This window comes from Heloderma suspectum, chromosome 7 (genome assembly GCF_057233095.1).
Source record: "Heloderma suspectum isolate Gila_16-S chromosome 7, 16-S_ref, whole genome shotgun sequence".
In the NCBI taxonomy this organism is placed as follows: domain Eukaryota; kingdom Metazoa; phylum Chordata; class Lepidosauria; order Squamata; family Helodermatidae; genus Heloderma; species Heloderma suspectum.
Window position 1 is genome coordinate 61,156,977 of NC_139464.1, and position 23,025 is coordinate 61,180,001.

General features: G+C 41.1%; 1 protein-coding gene across 5 annotated transcripts in view; it reads right to left on the bottom strand.

The window, feature by feature from the left end:
- METTL25 (methyltransferase like 25) overlaps positions 1-23,025 on the bottom strand; it is a 73,970-nt gene that overhangs the window by 37,133 nt on the left and 13,812 nt on the right. For all 5 annotated transcript variants that reach the window (XM_084810391.1, XM_084810393.1, XM_084810390.1 and 2 more), the window contains exons 4-5: positions 13,893-14,531; positions 12,443-12,587 (exon numbers count right to left, since the gene is read on the bottom strand). In XM_084810391.1, coding sequence (XP_084666517.1) covers positions 12,443-12,587; positions 13,893-14,531 — 784 coding nt within the window. The remainder of the gene's footprint in view (positions 1-12,442; positions 12,588-13,892; positions 14,532-23,025) is intronic.

Here is a 23,025-nt window from a genome sequence, read left to right on the forward strand (position 1 = left end):
GACACTTATTCATTAAAGTGATACCGCTCAAGTGCAACTCAACTTCCCCCACTGCAGATTTGCCTACAGCACTAAATACAAACTGAAAATACACACAGTCTTATTTCACTGTAGTATTAGAAAAACAGGAATACCCCAATACCTTGGCCAACTATTCAGGAATCTAATTAACATGTGCAGCAAAATTACAGCCACACAAAAAGTAACAACTGTTATTATCGCTGCTACCTATAACACTACTCAGCAATAAACACATACTATTTAAAACTGTACATTTACAGACATAAAAGAGCAATAATAAATTGTGACTGAAAGCACCTTGTGGCTTTTTATAAATTAAATATTAAGTAGCAGCATGAATGTGCAATTTGGAATATATTATTCACATTTATATTCTAACTTATTCACTAAAGAGCTATCAAGGTGGCGCACAGCAGTTTAAAACAACAAAACTTAAAAAAAACACAAGAACTTTTAAAAAATAAAAGGTTAAAACAAGTACATAATCTAAAGCCCTAGATTAAAAAGATGCATCTTCATTCCCTTTTTAAAATTTAAGAGTGGGAACCAATTGAAGCTCTTGAGGGAGCATATTCCACAGCTCAGGAATGACCCAGGAGAAAGCCCACTCACAAGTGGCTGACAAATGGGTGACCTCAAAAGAGCCTCTCCTTCAGATATTAATACCTGGAAAAGTTCATAATGCTACAGGCAGTCCCTTAGATAGCCAGGTCCTAAGCCATTTAGGGCATTAAAGGTTAAAACCAACACTTTGAATGGCACCCAGATAGCAATGGGCAACCAATGCAGGTCTTTCAAGGCAGGTATAATATGGTCCTGATACCATGCACCAGTTAGTAGCCTAGATACTACATTTAATGTCACAAAGTATGAATGTAACGTGTATTAGTGATAAGGATTAATTGTATTTCATAGGAGGGCTATTCATAATAATCTGTGTATGCTGAAGTGTAAGTGAATAGCAATAGAGTACTTAAAGTACTCTATTTTACTTAATATTGTACTTAAAGTAAAGTACAAAAATGTGTTTTTAGAACTGGAGAAAAAAAGCTAGCCACAGGTGGGATGGTTAATTCTTAGAAGTAAAAAGCTCATTACCACATGAGGAGATGTAACTTCACAATGGTGCTTCAGAAATAAGCTGTAAGCCTGGTTGCATTAGAGAGAGGCCCTCCTGAGGTCATGAGTAGAAGGTATGACTGAGTCCAAAAAGTCAAGGTGTATAGATGTGATTAAGATAAAAGTACGAGAGCTGTTGCTAGGTAGAATGTTATAAGTAGTAAGATTTTGACATGGTTGACCAGAGAGATTCTGGGAGAACAAGAAGCCTACTAAATATGATTACCTAAGTTCTGCCAACCATGCCTGCCAGATAGTTAACTATAAAATTTTAATGATGACTGCTTTGTTGGTTGAGAGGAATACAACTTTATTTTTTACTAAATAATATGCTAGTCACTATTTCTATTATGCTTCTAATCATCTTAATTGCATTGAATGTAATGTGTTTTGCTTGTTTCATCATTGAAAAGTTTTAATACTGTTTGAGCAATAAATATGTATTATATGGTACCACTTTGTGATATTTGGCTTGAGGGATGTCTCAGGGACAACAACCCATAAATTACTTCTTGAAGCCCAGAACACTCAGCTGGGATTTACACATCTGTTGCTGAGTGGGGTCTGTCCACTGAGCTGCTCTTTTCTCTCTTAGGTGAATCACAGACACACATGTTCAGGTAAGAGAAACAAGCTACTCAGATGGAGTGGGAATGGGTCTCCTCTCTCATTTATACCAATTGTAAGTTCTGGACACTCTTCAAAGGTATCCCCACTGCAAGTCTAAACATGATGTAACCAAGGCAAGGATAACTATTGCGAAGTCAGACCTACTTGGGAAGGGTCACACCTGGTGCACCAAGTATAATTGTGCAAATGTATTCCTTGCCACCTTCACCACCTGAAGATCCATTGGCAGCTTAGGAAAAAGGAGCACTCCCAAGCTACAAACTTGAACCTTCAGGGGGAACACAACCCCTTCCAGAACAGGTTGAATCTCAATCTCCAAGGCTGGACTTTTTACTGACCAACAAGACCGCTGTTTAACTTCAGCTTGCTTAGTCTCATCCAGCCCGTTATTGAACCCAGGCAACATTCAACGGTTTCAACTGCTTCCTTGGTTTCATCCGATGAAGAGCAACAGAGCTGACCATCATCAGCATATTGGTGACACCTCTCCAAATTTCCTAATGACCTGTCCCAGTGGTTTCATGTAAAAGTTAAATAACACGGGCGACAAGATAGAACCCTGTGGACACCACAGGCCAACAGCCATGGAGTCGATCAGTAATGCCCCAGCACTGTCATTTGGACATGACCTGGCAGAAAGGACTGAAACCATTGAAAACAGCACCCCCAAGGCCCAGCCCTACCAGGCAGTTCAGAAGGATACCGTGGTCAATGGTATGGAAAGCTGCTGAGAGGTCCAGGAGAAATAATAGGGTCATGCTCCCCCCATTCAGTTTCCAGGTTAGGTCATCCACCAAGGTGACCAAAGCAGTCTCAGTCCCATGTCCTCTGAGAAACGCATTCCACAACCGGGGTTCCATGAAAGAAAAGGCCCTCTTCTTAGTAGCCACCCACCTCACTTCCGTTGGTGGAGGCTCCTGGAGAAGGACTGCTGAAGACTATCTTAGGGTCTGGGCAGGTATATATAGGAGGAGACAATCCATATACTGATGGATTCCATCAATATGACCTGCCCTAATATTGGAGTCTAAGTCAAGGTGAATCTAAGCGACTTTATTTGCAAAAAAATGAAGCAAATGGTTCACAGCAAGCCATGAACTACTCAAGCTCCCCCTGTCCAGCATCCTGACAAAACAGACCTCACACAGTATTGAAAAGTACTGCCAGCGTATTCTGTGTGGCCATGATGGTGCCAGATAAGTAAGCTTTCTTTGTTATCCTCACCACCACAGTATAGGACTTTAAATAGTCTTTCACCCATGTTCAGGTGGATTCAACCTGAATTTTTCTCCAACAGCACTCTAGCCAACGTCCTCCCGGTTTCATTGCCCTCAACTCCCTGTTAAACCAGGGAGTTGATCTGGCTCTACCAGGAGGGAGCAGGTGCTTGGGAGCAATATAAGGAGATTAAACTATATTCAATGTAAATATATGTGTGTGTATTCTTCAAAGTTCTAAGATGCCTTCTATCATGTCAGAAACATTGTCTGCCATTGTTTACATATAGTATACAACTATCCCAAATAAAAATAAAACAATGCAGAACTCTCAAGGGTCTTGAAAAATGGATGTTTATTTACACGTTTCAAAGTTAGCCAAACTTTCACCTTAGCTTGTGTCCTGATTGGTTTTTTGTATTTTACACTTATTTCTGTTGTGTACAACTGTATACAGTCTTTATTCACACATGAGATATTAAAATTAAGAAAGAACCCAAAGTATGTTCAGGATTCATTTCTAACTACTTCTGGGAAGCAATGGAATGCCGCAGGGCAAGAAATAAAATTTATGCCAAACCTGCCAAAAATTTATAACTGACTGAAGATCAGATACAGCTGTCAGTGTAAATTTGTCAGGGCTTGCCAAGCACATTGAAAAATTTCTGTATTAATCATACACTTATTAGCAGGGACTGCTTTGGGATGCAAGATAAACAGTGAAGGGTGCCTTGATATGGAAACTATATCTCATATGCAACTGAATTCACACGGCTGGCACCAACAGCTTATCAGTTGTTGTTTTTTAATTACAAAGATTACTAAACTTTTAATTACAAAGTCACCAAAAATTGTATTCAGGCCTGGGTGGTTTATAGCATATTAGTGACTAAGCTTTTTAAAAAGCAGACAATAAAGGATGCAGCAGAACCCATCACCTACATCTTTATTATTTTCTTATAGGTAAACCCTACCTTTTCCCTAAAGCAGATCAATGTTTCCTGATTTTGAGTTTAATAGCGCTAAATGTCATTAATATAAAAATATTAACCTGAAATGCTTAGAAGCAAGAAACACATTAATTTTTAAAACAAACTTGGGTCACAAATCCACACAGAGTTAGGCTTGCTTAAGTCCAATTAAATCCACGAGCTTAAGTATATCTAAATTGTAGCCTTAAGCTACAATTCTAGATGTAGTTACTTCCTTGTATGAAAGGCTGTACCAACCCAAGGAAATACAAAGAATGTAGACTGTGGTACCGAATACAGAATTCCTGATATTCTGCCAGCTTTGATTAAAAAAAAAAATCAAGCAAGTTTCTAACTGCTGAAATATCAGGAAAAAGAAGGATGTCTGATTAAGATTTGATCATCATCTACCGAGTCCTGAAATGCAAATGAGAGATGAGCACCACTTCCCAGATTGCATAGTAAATTCATGACATAACGTTAAAAAATACTGGATACACAAACTAACTTCTGTGGCTATTTGCACTTGCAGTGAATGGGTCCAGAAAGCCATAGAAGACCTGAGGGTATTACCTCACTTCTGAAGTATGGTGATCATACATCTTTCTTGTACCACTCATGAAGTATTGCCTGCCTCCCAATACTCAGACCAAACCTACACAATATAAAAAGTTATAAGCCCCCTAAAGCAGACCCATTAGCTTTGCATCCCAAGTTTGTTGCATCAATATGGAATATTTCTTAAATGCTGAATAGTTTACAGTTTACTGCACACCTTTAACTACAATCTGGAAGTTTTAAGCAGTTTATTTTCTAGGAGGGTGGAAAGCATGCAAAGCCTTAATCTGAAAGCCAAATATTGAGTTTACTCTCTAAAATGTAATATATAAAATAAGCTGCTTTAGAAGTACACAAATATAAACACAAAGTTTAAAAACGAAAACAGATTTTGAAGTTATGCTTGGAAGACATAAAATCTTTCATATAAAAAAGTTATATGAAAGGTCTATTATAAAATCCCACATATTAATCATGTGCAATTAATCATTTTAATTAAGTATTCAGACAGAAAAGGTGACTTCTTATTGCTGGAATATCAAGTATTAAATAAAGCCATGAGGACTGTGATGCTATGGATACCACAGTGCACACATCCTACCTAGACTGACAGACAGACAGACAGACAGACATCATTCCTTGCAGAAGTATTCACCCCCCTTTGACTTTTCCACATTTTGTTGTGTTACAACCTGGAATTAAAATAGATTTAATTAGAATTTCTTGTCACTGATCTACACAAAATAGTCCATAATGTTGAATTGGGGGGGAAATCTACATATTTTACAAAATGATTTACAAATAAAACCCTGAAAAGTCTGGGTTGCATAAGTATTCACCCCCTTTTCTGTGACACCCCTAAATAAGCTCTGGTGCAACCAACTGCCTTCAGAAGTCACATAATTAGTTGGAGTCCATTTGGAGCAATTCAAGTGTCACATGATCTCAGATTAAATACCACAGTTTCTGGAAGGAGTTTGTTGGACAGCATATGTAAACCGAACAGCATCAGAAGACTAAGGTGCTTTCAAAACAAGTCTGGGATAAAGTTCTGAAGAAGCACCAAATCAGGGTTGGGTTATAAAAAAAATATCCCAAATGATGAACATCCCCTGGAGCACCATTAAATCCATTATTACAAAATGGAAAGATTATGGCACAACCGTGACTCTGCCTAGAGAGGGCCGTCCACCAAAACTCAGTGACTGGGTAAGGAAGACATTAGTCAGAGAAGCAACCAAGAGGCCAATGGTAACTCTGAAGGAGCTGGAGAGATCCACAGATGAGGTGGGAGGAACCGTCCATGGGACAACTACCACCCAGATGCTCCACAAAGCTGGGCTTTATAGAAGAGTGGTTAGAAAAAAGCCATTGCTGAAAAAAACCTGTATCAAATCCCGTTTGGATTTGGCAAAAGGCACATAACAGACACAGCAAACATGTGGGAAAAGGTTCTCTACTCTGATGACACCAAAACTGAACTTTGAGGCCTTATTGTAAAATGCTAAGTGTGGTGCAAGGCCAACAGTGTTCATTGCCCTGAGAACACCTTCCCCATGGTGAACCGTGGTGGTGGAAGCTTCATATTGTGGGGATGCTTTTCATCGTCAGGGACTAGGAAACTGGCCAGGATTGAGAGCAAGATGGATGGAGCCAAACACAGGGCAACTGTAGAAGAAAACCTGTGTCAGTCTACAAGAGGACTGGGGCGGAGGTTCACCTTCCAGCAGAACAGTGACCCTAAACACACAGCCAAAGTTACACTGGAGTGGTTTAAAAACAAGAATTTGAATGTCTTAGAACAGCACAAAGACCAGACCTCAATCTGATTGAGAATCTGTGTCAAGACTTGAAAATTGCTGTTCACCAATGGTCCCCATCCAACCTGACAGACCTTGAGCAATTTTGCCAAGAAGAATGGGCAAAAACGGAAGGATCCAGATGCACAAAGGTAGAGACTTACCCCAAAATATTCATATAATAGCTCATAAATAATTTATACTCATAAAATAAATAATTTATACTCATAAATAATAGCTGTAATTGCTGCCAAAGATGCTTCTACCAAGTATTGACTCAGAGGGGTGAATACTTATGCCACCAACAAATGCCAGTTTGTTTTTGTTTAATTAACTTTTGTGCCACAATAAAAATATTTTGCACCTTCAAAGTGAGAGGTATGTTGAATAAATCAAATGGTAAAAATGCCTATTAAATCCATTTTAATTCCAGGTTGTAACACAAAAAAATGTAGAAAGTTGAAGGGGGGTGAATACTTATGCAAGGCACCGTATATATTTAAAAAGCTAATGTGCCCTCTTTCTTTAAGCTGTTTAAAAACACCACTCTTAAGACATTTAAAAGATCTGGAACATTACATAAAGACGCTTCCCAAAGTGTGGCCAAGACCCATTGCCAATAGTCAAAATGATAAAAGACTGTCACACTGATCCTAAACATGTTTACTTTTCACCAAGCCTGATTTCAACAGTAGTGACAAAAAGAACATAACCAAGATGTTAATTTGGCCAAGGAGCCAGTCTCTTTGTCTTGGTGCCAGTTCTGAGATGTCAAAACTATTATTGTGAGAATCAAGAGTGGCTGACTATTGTGTAGGGAAGGGCTGTTCCTGCTCTCATACCGGAGTTAAATCATGCCTTGTAGAGGAGGGTGGCAGAGCTCTGAAGACTAAGTAGGGCAGCAGGAGTAGTGAACCTTGTTTTGTTGGGCGTTCTACATATACTGCATGTCCTAGGTATAACCTATTCTAGGGGTAGGCAATGTGGTGCCTGTGGGCGGCAATGTGGTGCCTGTGGGCGGCAATGTGGTGCCTGTGGGCGGCAATGTGCCTCCAACACCTTTCTTGGCACCCACTAAGGTGCTCTACCCCTCCCACTTAAAATAAATAAATAAACATGATTTCTTACCTGCAGCTGAGATTACTGTGAAACAGGTTTCTGATGGTGCCAAAAACTGATGGTTCAAAGGAGTTATTTAATGTGTTGGGGCTCCGACCCCACCTCTGCCTTGTAGAGGCAGAGTCTGTGGGTCAGGTTACTGGTCCTTTGCCACACCTCCCATGGCAGCCATTTTGTGAGGGTGCCCAGGACAGTTTCTCAAATTGTCAAATGTGCCCATGGCCCCAAAAAGTGGCTTACCTCTGGCCACTCTCTTGTTGTGGCATTATCACTAGCCATAGTAGGAACAGACTCAAATGGCAAAGTCTGCACATGTATTTTAAAAAGGTTGTCTTCATTTTCCTTAATTTAATTTGGCTGTGGTTATATGTCAGATTCATATAGCATTCACTGTTAATGAAGCCAGGAAGGAAGCTTTACTGGGGCTTGATTGGAACTTAGGTCTCAGGCACTCCTGAGTAAAAGGCACTCCGAGCCACCGCAACCACTTGGGCCTCCAGCGACAATGATAGATCTAGGAGTACCCCCAGACTACGGACCTGATCTTTCAGAGGGAGTGCAACCCCATCCAGAACAGGCAATGAGCCTATCTCCCGGACCCGGGAACCACTCCCCCACAGGGCTTCCATCTTGCCAGGATTCAGCTTCAGTTTATTGACTCTCATCCAGCCCATTACTGAGTCTAGGCCCTGATTCAGGTCTTGCACAGCCTCTCCTGATTCAGATGTCACAGGGAGATAGTGCTGCATGTCATCAGTATACTGATGGCATTTAGCTCCAAATCCCCTAATGACCGCTCCCAGCAGCTTCATATAGATGTTAAACGACACTGGGAACAAGATGGTACCCTGTGGCACCCCATAGCTCAATTGCCAAGGGGCCAAGGAATAGTCACCCAATGTTACTCTCTGAAATCAGCCCTGTAGGTAGGACCGGAACCACTGTAGCACAGTGCCTCCAATACCCATCCCATGGGGTCGATCCAGGAGGATAACATGGTCAATGGTATCAAAACCTGATGAGAAATCGAGCAGAATTAATAGGGTTGCACTCCCCCTGTCCATCTCTCGATAAAGGTCATCCATCAGGGCGACCAAGGCTGATTCAGTCCCGTAACCAGGACAAAACCCAGATTGAAATGGGTCTAGATAATCAGTATCCTCCAAGAGTGCCTGCAGTTGGTCCGCCACAACCCTCTCAAGTACCTTCCCTAGAAAAGGGGTATTTGTGACTGGGTGGTAGTTGTCTAATACTGTTGGGTCCAGAGTGAGCTTCTTCAGGAGTGGCCACACTACTGCCTCCTTAAGGACAGCAGGGACCACCCTTTCCCATAGGGAAGCATTTATCACTACCTGGACCCACCCAGTCATACCCCCTCGGCTAGCTTTTATTAGCGAGGAGGGACAGGGATCAAGAGGGCACATGGTCAGTTGCATTATTGCAAGCATCTTGTCCTCATTATCAGGCCGTAACAACTGGAATTGATCCCACAAAATCGGGCAGATGGTGGCATCAAACACTTTGACTGACACTTTGGTACCGCACTAACAACAGCATCAAGGTCGCTGTGGAGACAAGCAATTTTGTCCTCAAAGTGCGATGCAAAAAGGTCACAGAGGGTCCTCAACTGGACCAGGGCCCCATTTACGGGGGAAGATGTTAACAACCGCTGGACCACCTAGAAGAGCTCCACTGGATGGCTACTTGAGGACTGTAGTGTAAATAAACCTTCTTTCCTGCCTGCACTGCCATGCAGTAGGCACGATTATGCACTCTAGAGCATGGTCGGTCGTCTTCACTTCGAGTCTTGCGCCATCATGCAATATACTCATCTGCCTAACAACATTCCCTTCCAGCATCCACAGTGTACACCACTGTGCCTTGGTCCCCATCATCTATCTGTCAAATTTTTACTTACGTGTCATAAACTTGTGGCTGGTGTTCATTTCTCTCCCCTGCTTTGGTCTCTCTTTCTACTTCCAGTGTAGACTCAAATGCCCCACTGTCCTCATCTTTCTTTGTACCACCATTGAAAAGTACTGCACACTTCCAGTAGCCAAACTAAAGAGAGAAAGTCTATTTCATCATGCTTCAAGGTGTTCATTTTCTCCCCTTTCTGAACAGATAATATTATGGCCATTTTGTGTATGTGTATGCCCATGGATATCATGCTGAAGACCCCAGACGCAAATAGATGGCACTATATAAATAATAACACAATACATAATAAGAACGTAAGAGCATACTAGGTGACACAAGTAGGACATGAGTGCAACAGCACCTTTCTACTCGTGTTCCCCAGCAACTAGTATTAAGATGTATACTGCCTCTGATACTGGAGGTAATATATAGCCACCATGACTAGCAGCCATTGAAAGTCTTACTCTCCATAATTTGTCTAATCCCCTTTTAAAGTCATCCAAATTGGTGCCCACTACTACATCTTGCGGCAGCAAATTCTATAGTTTAACTATGTACCGTGTGAACAAATACTTTTTTTATCTGTCCTGAACTTCTCACCAATCAACTTCATGGAGTTTTAGTATTATGAGCGAGAGGGAGAAGAAATGTCTCCCTATCCACTTTCTCGACACCATGGATATTTTTATGCACCTCTATCATGTTCCCCCTTGCTCAGCATTTTTCTAAGCTAGAGAGATCCAAACGCAGTAAATAATATAACTGTTTTATATTATTATAATAAAAAATAACAACAGCGGTGCTGAAATGTGGTGGCAAATCACTGTTTTTTCCCTGTGCCTAGCAAGTGCTAATGACGCTGCACTAGCATTGGTTTATGCAAGTGCAACATCATTAGCACTAGTTGTGACAGTATTGGATACTGCCCTATGTGTTTATTCACTGTTCTTGTTTTTGATTCTCTGAAGGTTTTTGAAACAAATACATTCTAGCATCCTCATACATGAGATAAATTAATGCCCTAGCCATTAATTTACATACATAACGTTGCATTGACAGCATCATATTCATAAATATAATTATCAGCTATATTAACTTAAAAAGGTAAAGGTGCCCCCAACCAGTCGTGTCCGACTCTAGGGTGTGGTGCTCATCCCCATTTCTAAGCCGAAGAGCCAGCGCTGTCCGAAGACGCTTCCGTGGTCATGTGGCTGGCATGACTGAACACCGAGGTGCACGGAACGCTGTTACCTTTCCCGCCAAAGCGGTACGTATTTATCTACCTGCAATTTCTTGCTTTCGAACTGCTAGGTTGGCAGGAGCTGGGACTGAAGACGGGAGCTCACTCCGTCACGCAGCACTCAGGTCTCGAACAGCTGTCCTGCTGACCTTCCGGTCTGCAATTCAGTGTCTTATTTGTAATTCAAGCTTTTGTAATAAATCACTAATGATGCTAGAGTGAATGGAGATGCACACTCCCAAGTTAGTTCCAACTGTCCATTAGACATGAATCTAGATTGCTGTATGTATCCTTTCAAGATATGACAGAAACACTGGCTTTCATTTATTCAGTGAAGGAAAACTTCTGTCTTTTTCTATGCTTCAAAGAAAAAAAATACAAATACAGATTAAAACCAGAATTTTGAATTTCTCCTGTACTGTTCCTTCAACAAAAACCCTCCATATTTTGAACTGGTCACTTTGTGGGAGACTGTCAGACAGCCACAAAACTGTCAGTGAAATATAATAAGGTAAAGATTTTTAAATGCTTCAACATACATGTTGGTTAAAAACATCTGTTATGTCCTTTACAGCCATGTGTCAGATATCTCACAAATTGATTTAAACACTGCAAAGATGTCCCATACAGCAATATTTAGAGATGGGATGGAAATGAAATCAAGTGCTTTGAACTTTTGTTTGGAGCTTTTCATGAGTTATCATGGTATCAGAATAACTTGTTTTTAGAGGGATATTATGAGAAACAGAAGAAGATTCTTTCATTGCTCCGAGAGAGTTAGACACACAAAACTCATGTTCTCCATCATACTCTACTATTAAGGAATGTGTAGTCTCTTTATGTGTCAGCAGAACTGAACTGACCCATACCAAACCAGGAACACAATCTAACAAAAAGTTAAGCATGCGTAAGATGACTAAAATCAATGGGTATGCACATGCCTAACTCTGTTGGAATGCAGCCAAGGAGACTTTCAATATTCCATTTCTATGCCCATTCATTTAGAATCTAATTTTTGTCCTTCTACTGTTTTTATTACAAGAGATACCACAATTGCCCCTCTAGAATTTAAATTTATGATTTTCGACAGTACGTGTAAAAGCAAAGCAACATATATAAAAACAGAAGTTTTTCCCACTGCAGTAATGAATAAATCTTTTCGTAAACTCCAAGACAACACTGGATAGGTTTTGTATTTTTCCCATTTCAGATCATAGTTAAGTATAAATAAAGTTTCTTTAAACTGTAAGAGAAATCCTCTGAAATTATTTTCTCCCTTACTATACACATGCACTGTTACCTACAACACTCTTAAACTTCTGTACATGCATTTATACTGGTTGCTTTCCCATGAGGCTAAACCAGCTTAAGTAGCATTCACATTTTCAGCCATAATCTTCTAATGCTAACCTCAAAATGCCACACCCTGAACTTGAGTTGTTACTTTTTAAAGAAATGATTGCAAGCAGCAACAATTTTCTCAAAGCAATATACTTATTGTATGATGAATTAATGTGATGTCGTTATGTGTACACTGCTAAAAGCAAAATCTGATATGAACTTTGAGGATGAAAAAACTATGATGAACAAAACACATTTTTGATAGACGTGGTGTATAAGCAGCTATTTTTATAATCACATTAAACCATTCAGCATTAATAAGCCTATGATCAGTACAAATATTGAAGAAAGTAGCAAAACTTGATAGCCAGAGGGCATTTAGAAGTGAGACTTCCAGAAAACATAATTAAAACCAGTCAAAAAAAAATGTAAATGAAAGAAACAAATGACATTTACTAAAGGTTTTTTTTTTTTAACCTTGATTCAGGTAGAGAAGGGCTGTTGTACCTTTCTGAGTTTCATGCTCCTCCGACAGCAGATGGTAACAGCAACCTACACTGCAAACTGCCTTGATTTCAGGTTTAGCATTAAAAAGTCGCAGCGTGCTTGGAGCAAGATCGCCACAGGTATGTAAACCCACCATTACACAGTCCTAGAACAAAAACAAAAAGCAAAGTTCAGAAGTGAGCAAGGGGAATGACACATAGGCCTGGTTCACATGTAATGACAACCGAGATTATGGTCTGTCACTAAATCATGGACTGTTGTCACATGCGAATCCTACCCTATGCTTTTAACTATGGGTTTTTAAACACAACCTAGGAAGAGAACACACTGTTTGCTGTTAAGTTATGAACTCTGGGTTGTTTGTGATTAACTACCCATAGTTAATCCATAGTGCAAGGTTCGCATGTAATGACAACCCACGATTCAACAACAACCCTCTAGAGCAGATTTTAGGGGCATGTGGGGGCTTCAGGGAGGAGGGAGTCACTGAAAATTGCCTTCTTTCTTGTTCTGCTGACAGAAGTCTTCCATTAGCAAGGGAAACTAGCTGGATTCTGCCTAAACTTCATTAATTAAATGCTAATTTATTTTGTTTGAGACTTTCCAAATATTGACCAGTTTACAAGAATCTGGAACAAATAATGGGAACAAGATGCTGTGCTATATAGAAGTCTTGCCAATATACTGGTGCCGTAACATGTTTGGTAGATTCAATTATTGCACTTCTAAAGTTGCTCTGCAATCTGCAACATCTGATATGTATATTTTCAACATTAATTCCGTCATTTCCTCACATTTCCAGTTTTTCTATATTGGCTATTTATTTAAATCTCAATTTATAAATTTTAAAAAGTTAAGCTTTGTCATATCAAAGCAAAGTATATTTGCTTTGCATACCCTTTACCCTTGCCTCTACCTCCTTCTATTGTCTCCTTCTCACTGCTGTTTGCCCTTCCTCATCTACATTTTGGGCTTGTTTGGGCTTACACTACCCTGTACACTGAAAACGCTGTAACAATTATTAATGTGAAATACGTTTGATGTGGGGGGGGGGGGACTGTACTGCCATGCAACATATAAAAGTTTTAAAAATAAGGTAACTCAGGGGAATTGTGAAAACAGTAGAAATTTAAACAAAAGGAACTGTTGAAGCTCAAGGAATTCTATTTTATACAGCCCATATTTAAAACAGTGCACCAAGGAAATGGATGGCAGAGAAATACCACTTATATACCAAACCCCACCTAGCTGAACCTGTATTTATGAAACAATATTTCTAAATAACAGTGGCATCATTGTAAAACAGAGGACACATTGTGAATTTCCCCTCTGCTGTTAAAAAACCAATGCTACAGAGTTTTGATTCAAGAATTCTTAACACACTCCAGCAAAAAAGAATTCAAACATCAGGCTAAGTAGCTGAATGATGTATAATATCAAACAAAATAACCTCCAGATCTGCAATAATATCATGTAGTTCTGTTTCTGCAGTGACATACGACGTTAATGGAGAATATATGTTGGCTTCTTTTGACCTGCTTGCTTTGGCTTTAAGGGAAGCCATCTTCCTTCGTTCTCTCTCCTCTTCACAGAGCTCCCTGCAATTACTTCTGGGTGAACAGTCAGCTTCTACAGCATCAGCGGGCAGAATATTTAGAAATACATTTTCTGGAATGTTGTTCTCATCGGGCTGCAGCTGAGCCCCAGAGTGAAGTTCATATTGTTTGTTAGTAATATACATATCAGAGTCTATGAAAACATCAGCTGTTTCAAAAAGAATGGAATCTGGAGCAGCCACCTGGGTCTGACTTTGAAGACTGTTATTAGTACTTAAGAGCTTTTCACTGATATTTGCTTTACATTTCTCTTTATCTTGCTCTGGCCTTTCCTTTGCCTCTTCCAACACTTGGCCTCTGACATTTGCTCTTGCCCGTCTTTGATAGGCTCTCCAGTGTTTCTTCAATTTCCTGTTCCTTTCATTAGCTCCATGGGTGTTCGTGTTTGAGGAATCAATTCCATAAACCTTCAGATTATACTGCATTGACAAGAAGGAGCTCAGGTAGCCTTTTCCAGAGCCCAAGTCAATAACCTAGAATATAGATAACAAAAATAATTTTTAAAAGTAACAGATGTCCATGTTGACAACTAACAACTATAAACAACTCATAAAAATAATTAGGAAAAAGTATAGGTCTCATCATTTACTTAATTGTAACTATTTTTATATTTCCCTTGAGATTAAACTGTTAACTAATAATGGTTGTGTTCAGGTGATCAAATGTGGCTTAATAAATTGAGATATGAAGAAGAATCCTACACTTAGCTTTTTTGCTCCTCCCTTCACATGCGTGGTGAAACAAGCCACAGTCAACTACAGTTACATCTGAATGAATAAATTATTGGTTAATGGCTTCCAAACAAGCCAGAATATTAAAGCCAGCTTCAAAAAAGAGGAGTGAATCCGATGAACACAGATGCATGAAGCTCATTCATATCTCAGCTTAAGCCAAGATTTGATTGTCCAAACACAGCCGTGTCATAATACAATAATTCGAATTTTAAATGCCCTAGACTTGGAGGCAGGTCTTTTAGAGTTAGTATTTGGTCTGTCATTTTTTCCCTCCCAAATGGTAACATACTAGGAAGATATCATGAGGAAGGATATTATAAGAACAGATAGTTGTCAGACTTGAATGTTTCAGCTAGGCTGTTCAGGTGATACCTCACCCTTTGGATCCCAAAGAGAGATCATGAATGGACCTTAGGCTCATGTGCTCTCTCCCTTTGCTGTTTCCCGCCTCCCAGCTGAGCAGAGCAGAGCAGAGCAAGCTGCTCCAGCTGGTCCAGGGACTACAGAAGCAAGCAAGCTCCCAGAGAGTGAGTGACCAGAGCGAGCGAACAGGGGGAGCAAACAGGAGTTGGCCAGGGGAATTGCAGTGGTAGAAGAGACAAAGGAGACAGAGGCTAAGAGGTAAGTGGGCTGCAGGAAGCCCAGGGGGCTGCCCTTTATCCTTCTGAGTGGCTGTGAGCTCACCAGGTGCTTCTGAGAGCTCCAACTGAATTGGGTGTGTGTGGCCTGAGTACTCCCAGCAGCTGAGTGGGCGGGAAGCTTCAGTCTGTGTCCCGCCTCCCAGCTGAGCAGAGCAGAGCAAGCTGCTCCAGCTGGTCCAGGGACTACAGAAGCAAGCGAGCGACTAGAGCGAACGAACAGGGGGAACAAACAGGAGTTGGCCAGGGGAGTTCGGCAGGGGAGGTCAAGTGGGAGGCCCCTAACATTTTTTTATTTTTTTTTCATTTTTTCATTTAATTTTATTTTTAACTAACTTTTTTCATTTGTTTGTCTTGTAACACACAGTTCCACACCAGCGGGACTCTGCTTTTAACCTCTACTGAGTAGAGGAGCAGGCACAGGCTAGTCTAGAACAATCACAAAACTAGACACAAAAAGGGAAAAGAGGCAATGGAAGGACAGGACTCTCCAGTGGTGGCGACCTGCAAGGTGTGTGCAATGTCTGTTTTCTTGCCTGAGAGCAACATGGCCTACACCTGCAACAAGTGCAAGTTGATCACGCTGCGGAAGAAAAAGTAAGTGGACTGGAGCGGCGACTGTCAACCCTCTGGGGAATAAGAGAACACAAAGAGTTCTTGGACAGAATGGGGGAACTACAGCAGCAAAGGGAAGACCAGAAGCTTGAAGAGCAACAGCAAGATGAGGCAGTGGGAAATGCTGAGGTGAAGAAAAATGGAGTAGAGGATACTCCTTGGAAAAGGGTGACAGTTAGGAGAAGAAGAACTAGACGCCACTCTGCACCAGTGGAAGCAGTGGAACCAATTTCAGGTACTTGCGGATGAGACCTCACAAAGGATGGGAAGAATGTGTTTGGCCACAGCATGAAGAACTTCATCAGGAGGGCTTTAAACTGAATCCTACGGGGAAGGGAGATGTAATGTTGGGGGTAACAATGGACGTAGGCGCATGCACTGCAACAGAGAGAACAGCTCTGATAGCGCCCAATAATAGTCTTCAGAAACATGTAGGAAGAAAGCCAGACTATGAAGCACGTGGTCTTCGATGTCTATATACTAATGCCCAGTGTATGGGAACCAAACAGAACGAACTTGAACGCTTAATACAGGAGGGAAATTATGACTTGATAGGTATAACTGAGACTTGGTGGGATGACTCTCATGACTGGAATACAGCAATTGAAGGATATAACTTGTTCAAAAAGAACAGGAGGAACAGAAAGGGAGGTGGGGTTGCACTGTATGTGAAAAATAAATATCTCTGCACAGAAATACAGGAGGAGGAGCTTGGTGGCCCCATCGAGAGCATCTGGATCAAAATAAATGGAGCAAAGAATAAAAGGAACCTGGTGGTCAGAGTCTACTACCAGCCACCCAATCAAGGAGAAGACGAGGATGAAACTTTTGGAAAGCAAATAGCCAATGTTTTAAGGAAGCATGATGTAGTAGTAACGGGGGACTTCAATTTCCCCAATATTTGTTGGGAGACAAATTCTGCAAAACATGGCCCCTCCAGAAAATTCCTGACTTGTATGGCGGATAACTTCCTCCTACAGAAAGTAGAGGAAGGAACTAGAGGATCGGCTATCCTTGACTTGATCCTAACCAACAGAGATGACTTAGTGGATAAAGTAGCAGTTACAGGAACTCTGGGGGACAGCAACCATGTTGTACTTCAGTTCTTGGTTCTACGGGAAGCAAAAGCCGAGGGTAATCAAACGCATACCCTGGATTTTAGGAAAGCTGATTTTAATAAACTCAGAACAATGATCAGTAAGGTCCCATGGCAAGCGACGCTAACGAGAAAAGGAGTCCAAGATGGGTGGGAGTTTTTTAAATAGGAAATTCTCAAGGCACAATTACAAACCATTCCAACAAGAAGAAAAGGTGGAAGACAACAGAAGAAGCCAATGTGGCTTCACAAAAAGCTTAGGGATGACGTGAAAACAAAAACGGACACATACAGGAAGTGGAAAGAAGGCCAAGTAACAAAGGAAGAGTACAGGCAGGTAGCACAGAATTGCAGGGATGGTGTCAGGAAGGCTAAAGCTGAGAATGAGCTGAGGTTAGTGAGGGATGCTAAAAACAACAAAAAGGCTTTCTTCAGCTATGTGCATAGTAAAAGGCAGAGGACATGAATGGTTGTTCAGCTATTAAATAAGGATGGCAAAACGATAACAGATGACAAAGAAAAGGCAGAGGTGCTCAATTCCTACTTTGGCTCAGTCTTCTTCCAAAAGAGGGTCTATGACCGCCCTGGCAAAGGCGAAGTACAGGCTGAAGGGGCAGGATTGCAGCTTGAGATCGATAGGCATATGGTCAAGGAACACCTAATTAATTGGAATGAGTTCAAATCTCCAGGGTCAGATGAACTGCATCCTAGAGTAATAAAGAAACTGGCAGAAGAACTCTCAGAACCACTGTCTACTCTCTTTGAGAAATCATGGAGGACGGGGGAAGTGCCAGATGACTGGAGGAGGGCTAATGTTGTCCGTATCTGCAAAAAGAGTAAAAAGGAGGAACCTGGGAACTACAGACCAGTCAGTCTGACATCAATCCCTGGGAAAATTCTGGAGCAGATGATGAAGCAATCCATCTGGAAGCACCTTGAAAACAATGCAGTGACTACTCGAAGCCAACATGGATTTGTCAAAAACAAGTCCTGCCAGACGAATCAGATCTCATTTTTTGATCAAGTAACCTCCCTTGTGGACCATGGGAATGCTGCAAATGTCATACACCTTGACTTCAACAAAGCTTTCGACAAAGTGCCCCATGATAACCTGATGAGCAAACTAGCTCAAAGTGGGCTAGATGAAACAACGGTCCGGTGGATCCACAGTTGGCTACAGAATCGGACTCAAAGAGTGCTTACCAATGGGACCTTCTCAAACTGAAGAGAGGTAACGAGTGGGGTACCGCAGGGCTCAGTCCTGGGCCCAGTGCTCTTCAACATTTTTATTAATGACTTGGAGGAGTTGGTGCAGGGAATGCTGATCAAATTTCCAGATGACACAAAATTGGGCGGGATAGCTAATACTCTGGAAGACAGAAACAAAATTCAAAGTGATCTGGATAGACTGGAGCGCTGGGCAGAAAACAACAGAATGACATTTAATAGGGATAAATGCCAAGTTCTGCACCGAGGAAAAAGAAACCAAATGCACAGTTACAAGATGGGGGATACGTGGCTCAACAACACGACAAGCGAGAAGGATCTTGGAATTGTTGTCAATCACAAGCTGAATATGAGCCAACAATGTGATATGGCTGCAAAAAAGGCAAATGCTATTTTGGGCTGTATTAATAGAAGCATAGCTTCCAAATCCCGGGAAGTACTAGTTCCCCTCTACTCAGCACTGGTTAGGTCTCATCTGGAGTACTGTGTCCAGTTCTGGGCACCACACTTGAAGAAGGATGCAAACTGGAGAGGGTTCAGAGGAGGACAACAAAGATTATCAGGGGACTGGAAACAAAGCCCTATGAAAAGAGACTGAAAGAACTGGGCATGTTTAGCCTTGAGAAGAGAAGACTGAGGGGATATATGATAGCGCTCTTCAAGTACTTGAAAGGTTGTCACAGAGAGGAAGGCCAGGATCTCTTCTTGATCATCCCATAGTGCAGGACACGGAATAATGGGCTCAAGTTGCAGGAAGCCAGATTCCGGCTGAACATCAGGAAAAACGTCCTGACTGTTAGAGCAATATGACAATGGAACCAATTACCTAGCGAGGTGGTGGGCTCTCCCACACTGGAGGCGTTCAAGACAAGGCTGGACCGCCATCTGTCAGGGATGCTCTGACTTGGATTCCTGCATTGAGCAGGGGGTTGGATTCGATGGCCTTGTAGGCCCCTTCCAACCCTACTATTCTATGATTCTATGATTCACTGTCAGGACTAATGGCTAAGTGAAATGGAAAGATCCTGAGTTCAAACAAACGCAGGATAATATTTAATAACACTACTTAATATTTGTATAACATATTTCAACTGTTCCAGGCACATATTACCTCAAGAACCCTTACAACAGCACTAGAAAGTAGGGTAGTACTGCAGATGGGGAGCTGGGCTACAAGAATAGTGCCTTGCCCAAGGCCACTTAGTGAGTTCATAGGTAAAATAAGGTTTGAATGTACTCTGCTTACATATCTCCCATGTATCCCCTTCACTATACCAGCTCTCTAATCCTGCCTGCTGCATTCATTCACTGTCTGTTACCCATACTGGGAAGGCAGAGGAAGAACCCTTTTTTGGATGAAATTCAGGTGACAAAATATCACCTAAAAGGCCCACAGTAATTCATTCCTTGCTTTTCACCTACATGGAGTAGCTTCTCCCAGATTTTCAAGAACCTTAATGTTCAAATCTGTGTGCCTCACTCAAAGGTCCATTTCTTCACTAGAAAGTGGATTTCCCCACACACATCCCCTGCTGTTAGTGAGAAGTGAATGTTAGTAATCTTCCCTTATGATATACAGCTCCTTACTATCATTTAGAAAGTATAGACACATAAACTGAATTTAACCTTGCTCCATTAGAATTGCCAATTTTATCAGTTGTTATAAAACCTCATATACAGTGCATGCATATTCTAAAAAGAGCTTAAGTGAACTAATGTTTGGTCTAGCTCTTGCTCAGATTGTACAAAAAGCTCTATAGAGAGGTAAGAAGTCTACAATATTAATTTTTTTTAAAGTGTATACTCTGTTATTTTTATGGAAGTAGTTTTGGGGGGGAAAAGGTATAAATCAAGTACAAAAAACAAACCTAGTTTGGGAAACCTAAACGACAGTACAATTTTGTCTCAAACCATCAAGAGTCTATTGAAAATCAGTATTCCAAATTAGAAAATACAAATATTCCAAAAAGAGACGGAATACAAAGTAGAAAATGGATTGATGTTGCTATACCAGAATCTTTTAGCTTATATGCAAAGATCTGAGAGATGAGGGAACACACACACAGTTCAGATAAACATTTTCCCTCTCAACTATGTGAAATCCAATGCCCTCATCTAGAACAAAGACAAGAAGAATTTATGAAATGGTTTCCAAAGAACTTATGAAAATATAGCTATATATTCATCTAATTTAAAATATGTCTGTTTTTTCATCATCTTCATCGTTGCTTTTATAGGTTGTTCACCACTCCTATGCAAGGAACTGACAGTTTAGGCTCAAAATTGCCTGTACTTTATTCTACTGACCTCTAGTGTCTGCCAATATGCCAGCAATACTTTGGCAAGCTATTTCTACTTATTTTTTAATGAAGGAAAAACATGTACATCTACACAATACATGTTTAATGAACATTTGTGTTCCCTTTGAAAAGTGCAATGAAAGTAGCGCTAAACACACTGAAATAGAACATATTGCAAAAAGCTAGTCTCTGCTGAAATACCACTGACTCAACTTGGAAAGGCAATGCAAGTATAAACTATTAAAATGTAAGTTCCAAGACATAATGCGATCTTTATTGGGTTGAGTACTATGTCCAAATACAGTTATTGTAAGCAACAAGGCAAAAGCTTTAATGCAACAAGCAAAACAATTTAATGGCAACTCAGTGTTAAGGTTTCAGTCCTAAAAAATGGCTGTATGTGTATGGTTCAACTGATATTAAAGAACCAAACTTAAACACTTTATTGGGAGTTATGTATTGTTTTAATGGTTTTTAATGGTATTATAACATATATCCTATATTTTATCTTATAATATTATAAGCTGCAAGAATCCATGTCGGTTAGTCAGCAAGGTATACATTTAGTAATAAATACATTTTTTTAAACCCAAATACTTACATGAGTTGGGTATACTTGATTTGTGGGGCAGGGAACGCTACGGAGCTGGCAGTTTGACACTGCTGGCTTATGGGACAGGCCTAGTTGGTACGGATCAGAGGAAATACTCCTTTCCTCTACCCTCTCTCAGGGCATATAAACAGGCCAGGAATGGGGCTAAGAAAAGTACAGCCTGGCCTTTCCCTTCCTTCTTTTCTGTTGGTAGATGGCTGTTTAACTTTGCTTTGTGCTTCCTGTCTTCCTAAGGACATCTATCAGCTACCGGGTTCACAGAGTCAGAAGGAATTTTACAAGTCTCCCCATTTGGAGTGGTGGTACCTAACAATTATTCAAACAGCTTTCCTCCTGGTTTCTTACTATGCCTGGTGTATCACAACGGGTTATTGCCTATCATTGTTTTCAAGTGTCTTGGCACTTGGTTGTTGGGACCATAGTCAAGGACATTCTCAGGTCAACCACAGTATACCACCAGGGGAGGTCCTTAGAGGCAGGACCCTGGACGAGCTCACTTCCAGTTTTTGATATGTACCTATGACCCAGGTGATGGTTACAGGAAGGTACAGATCATTTATGTCGTCTGCCTCCTTTAACCATTCATTTCCCTAGTGAATGAACCAATATTGTGGAACACAAAACATTGCCCAATGAAGCATGGATAGTCCCCTCTCTGGCTGTCTTTCACTGGCTGGTAAAGACATTTTTATTCCAGCAGGCTTTTCCCTGCCAAGTCTGTGCTGCTTTATATAAAGGTTATGTTTATCTGTGATTTTATATTGTGATTTTAAAGTGTTGTCAGTTGCTCTGACTTGTGCACAGGCAATCAAGGTGTGGGATAAATAGTTTTTCCCAGCAGATGGCTTTGGCTTTTCTTATAGCACACAGGCTATGAAACTCCTTAGTTTCTGCCACTTTGTTGGTGTCATGACCCCAGAGTCCTGTAGTGACACAGAGGCTGAGAGGCCAGTGGAGCTAACAGAGGAGACATGGGACCCAAGCACCATGGCTGAACCAAAGAACCTCAGGCCAAAGTGCTGGAGACCCCTGAATCTGGACCAAAGACTCCCAGAACCAAAATACCCAAGACCCAGGAGCCACAGACTAGGTCCAACAAGGAGCTGACATACTGATTTCCAAGAGTCTTGTACTGCATGGAGCTGGTGCACCAGCTCAGACAGCATGCCTGGCATGAATTCATGGAGAGGAGATGGAATGCTAAGCTTGAAACCAGAGGACTGACTCTTTAAGGCTCTGCACTCCTCAGCAAGGAGGTGGAGCCTGAGAAGAGTGTTGGGGCTTCTTCACATGGAGCTTTTATCCTGCTATTGAGACTGCCCACTCACGGAAGTTTGCGGGCCCTGTAGATGATGTCATTAACCTCCAGGGTATCTCCCACACTACATGACCTTTATTCCATTTTTAAATAGATTGGAGATAATGAGCTATCAAATTACCCTGTGTGAGCTGCGCTTGCGTTCCCTCCATGAAAAAGGAAAAGCTGCAAGAAGAGGAGCTAGATCAATGAAACACATGGAAGAGGGAGCGGGGAGGGGGGAAAGGAAGCACGTGCAAAGGGAGTCCGTTGTAATCCTGCATTTAAAACGGAAGCAGAAAGCCGTATTTTAAATGTGAGATTTTAGGCTGGTGTAAAGTTTCTCTCAGGCTCAGGGAGCACAAAAGGGCTCAGTTGAAAAGAAGCTTTCATCTGAACAAGTCCCTTCTTTTGGCTCTGCCCAGAGACCTGCTAGGCATCCAGACC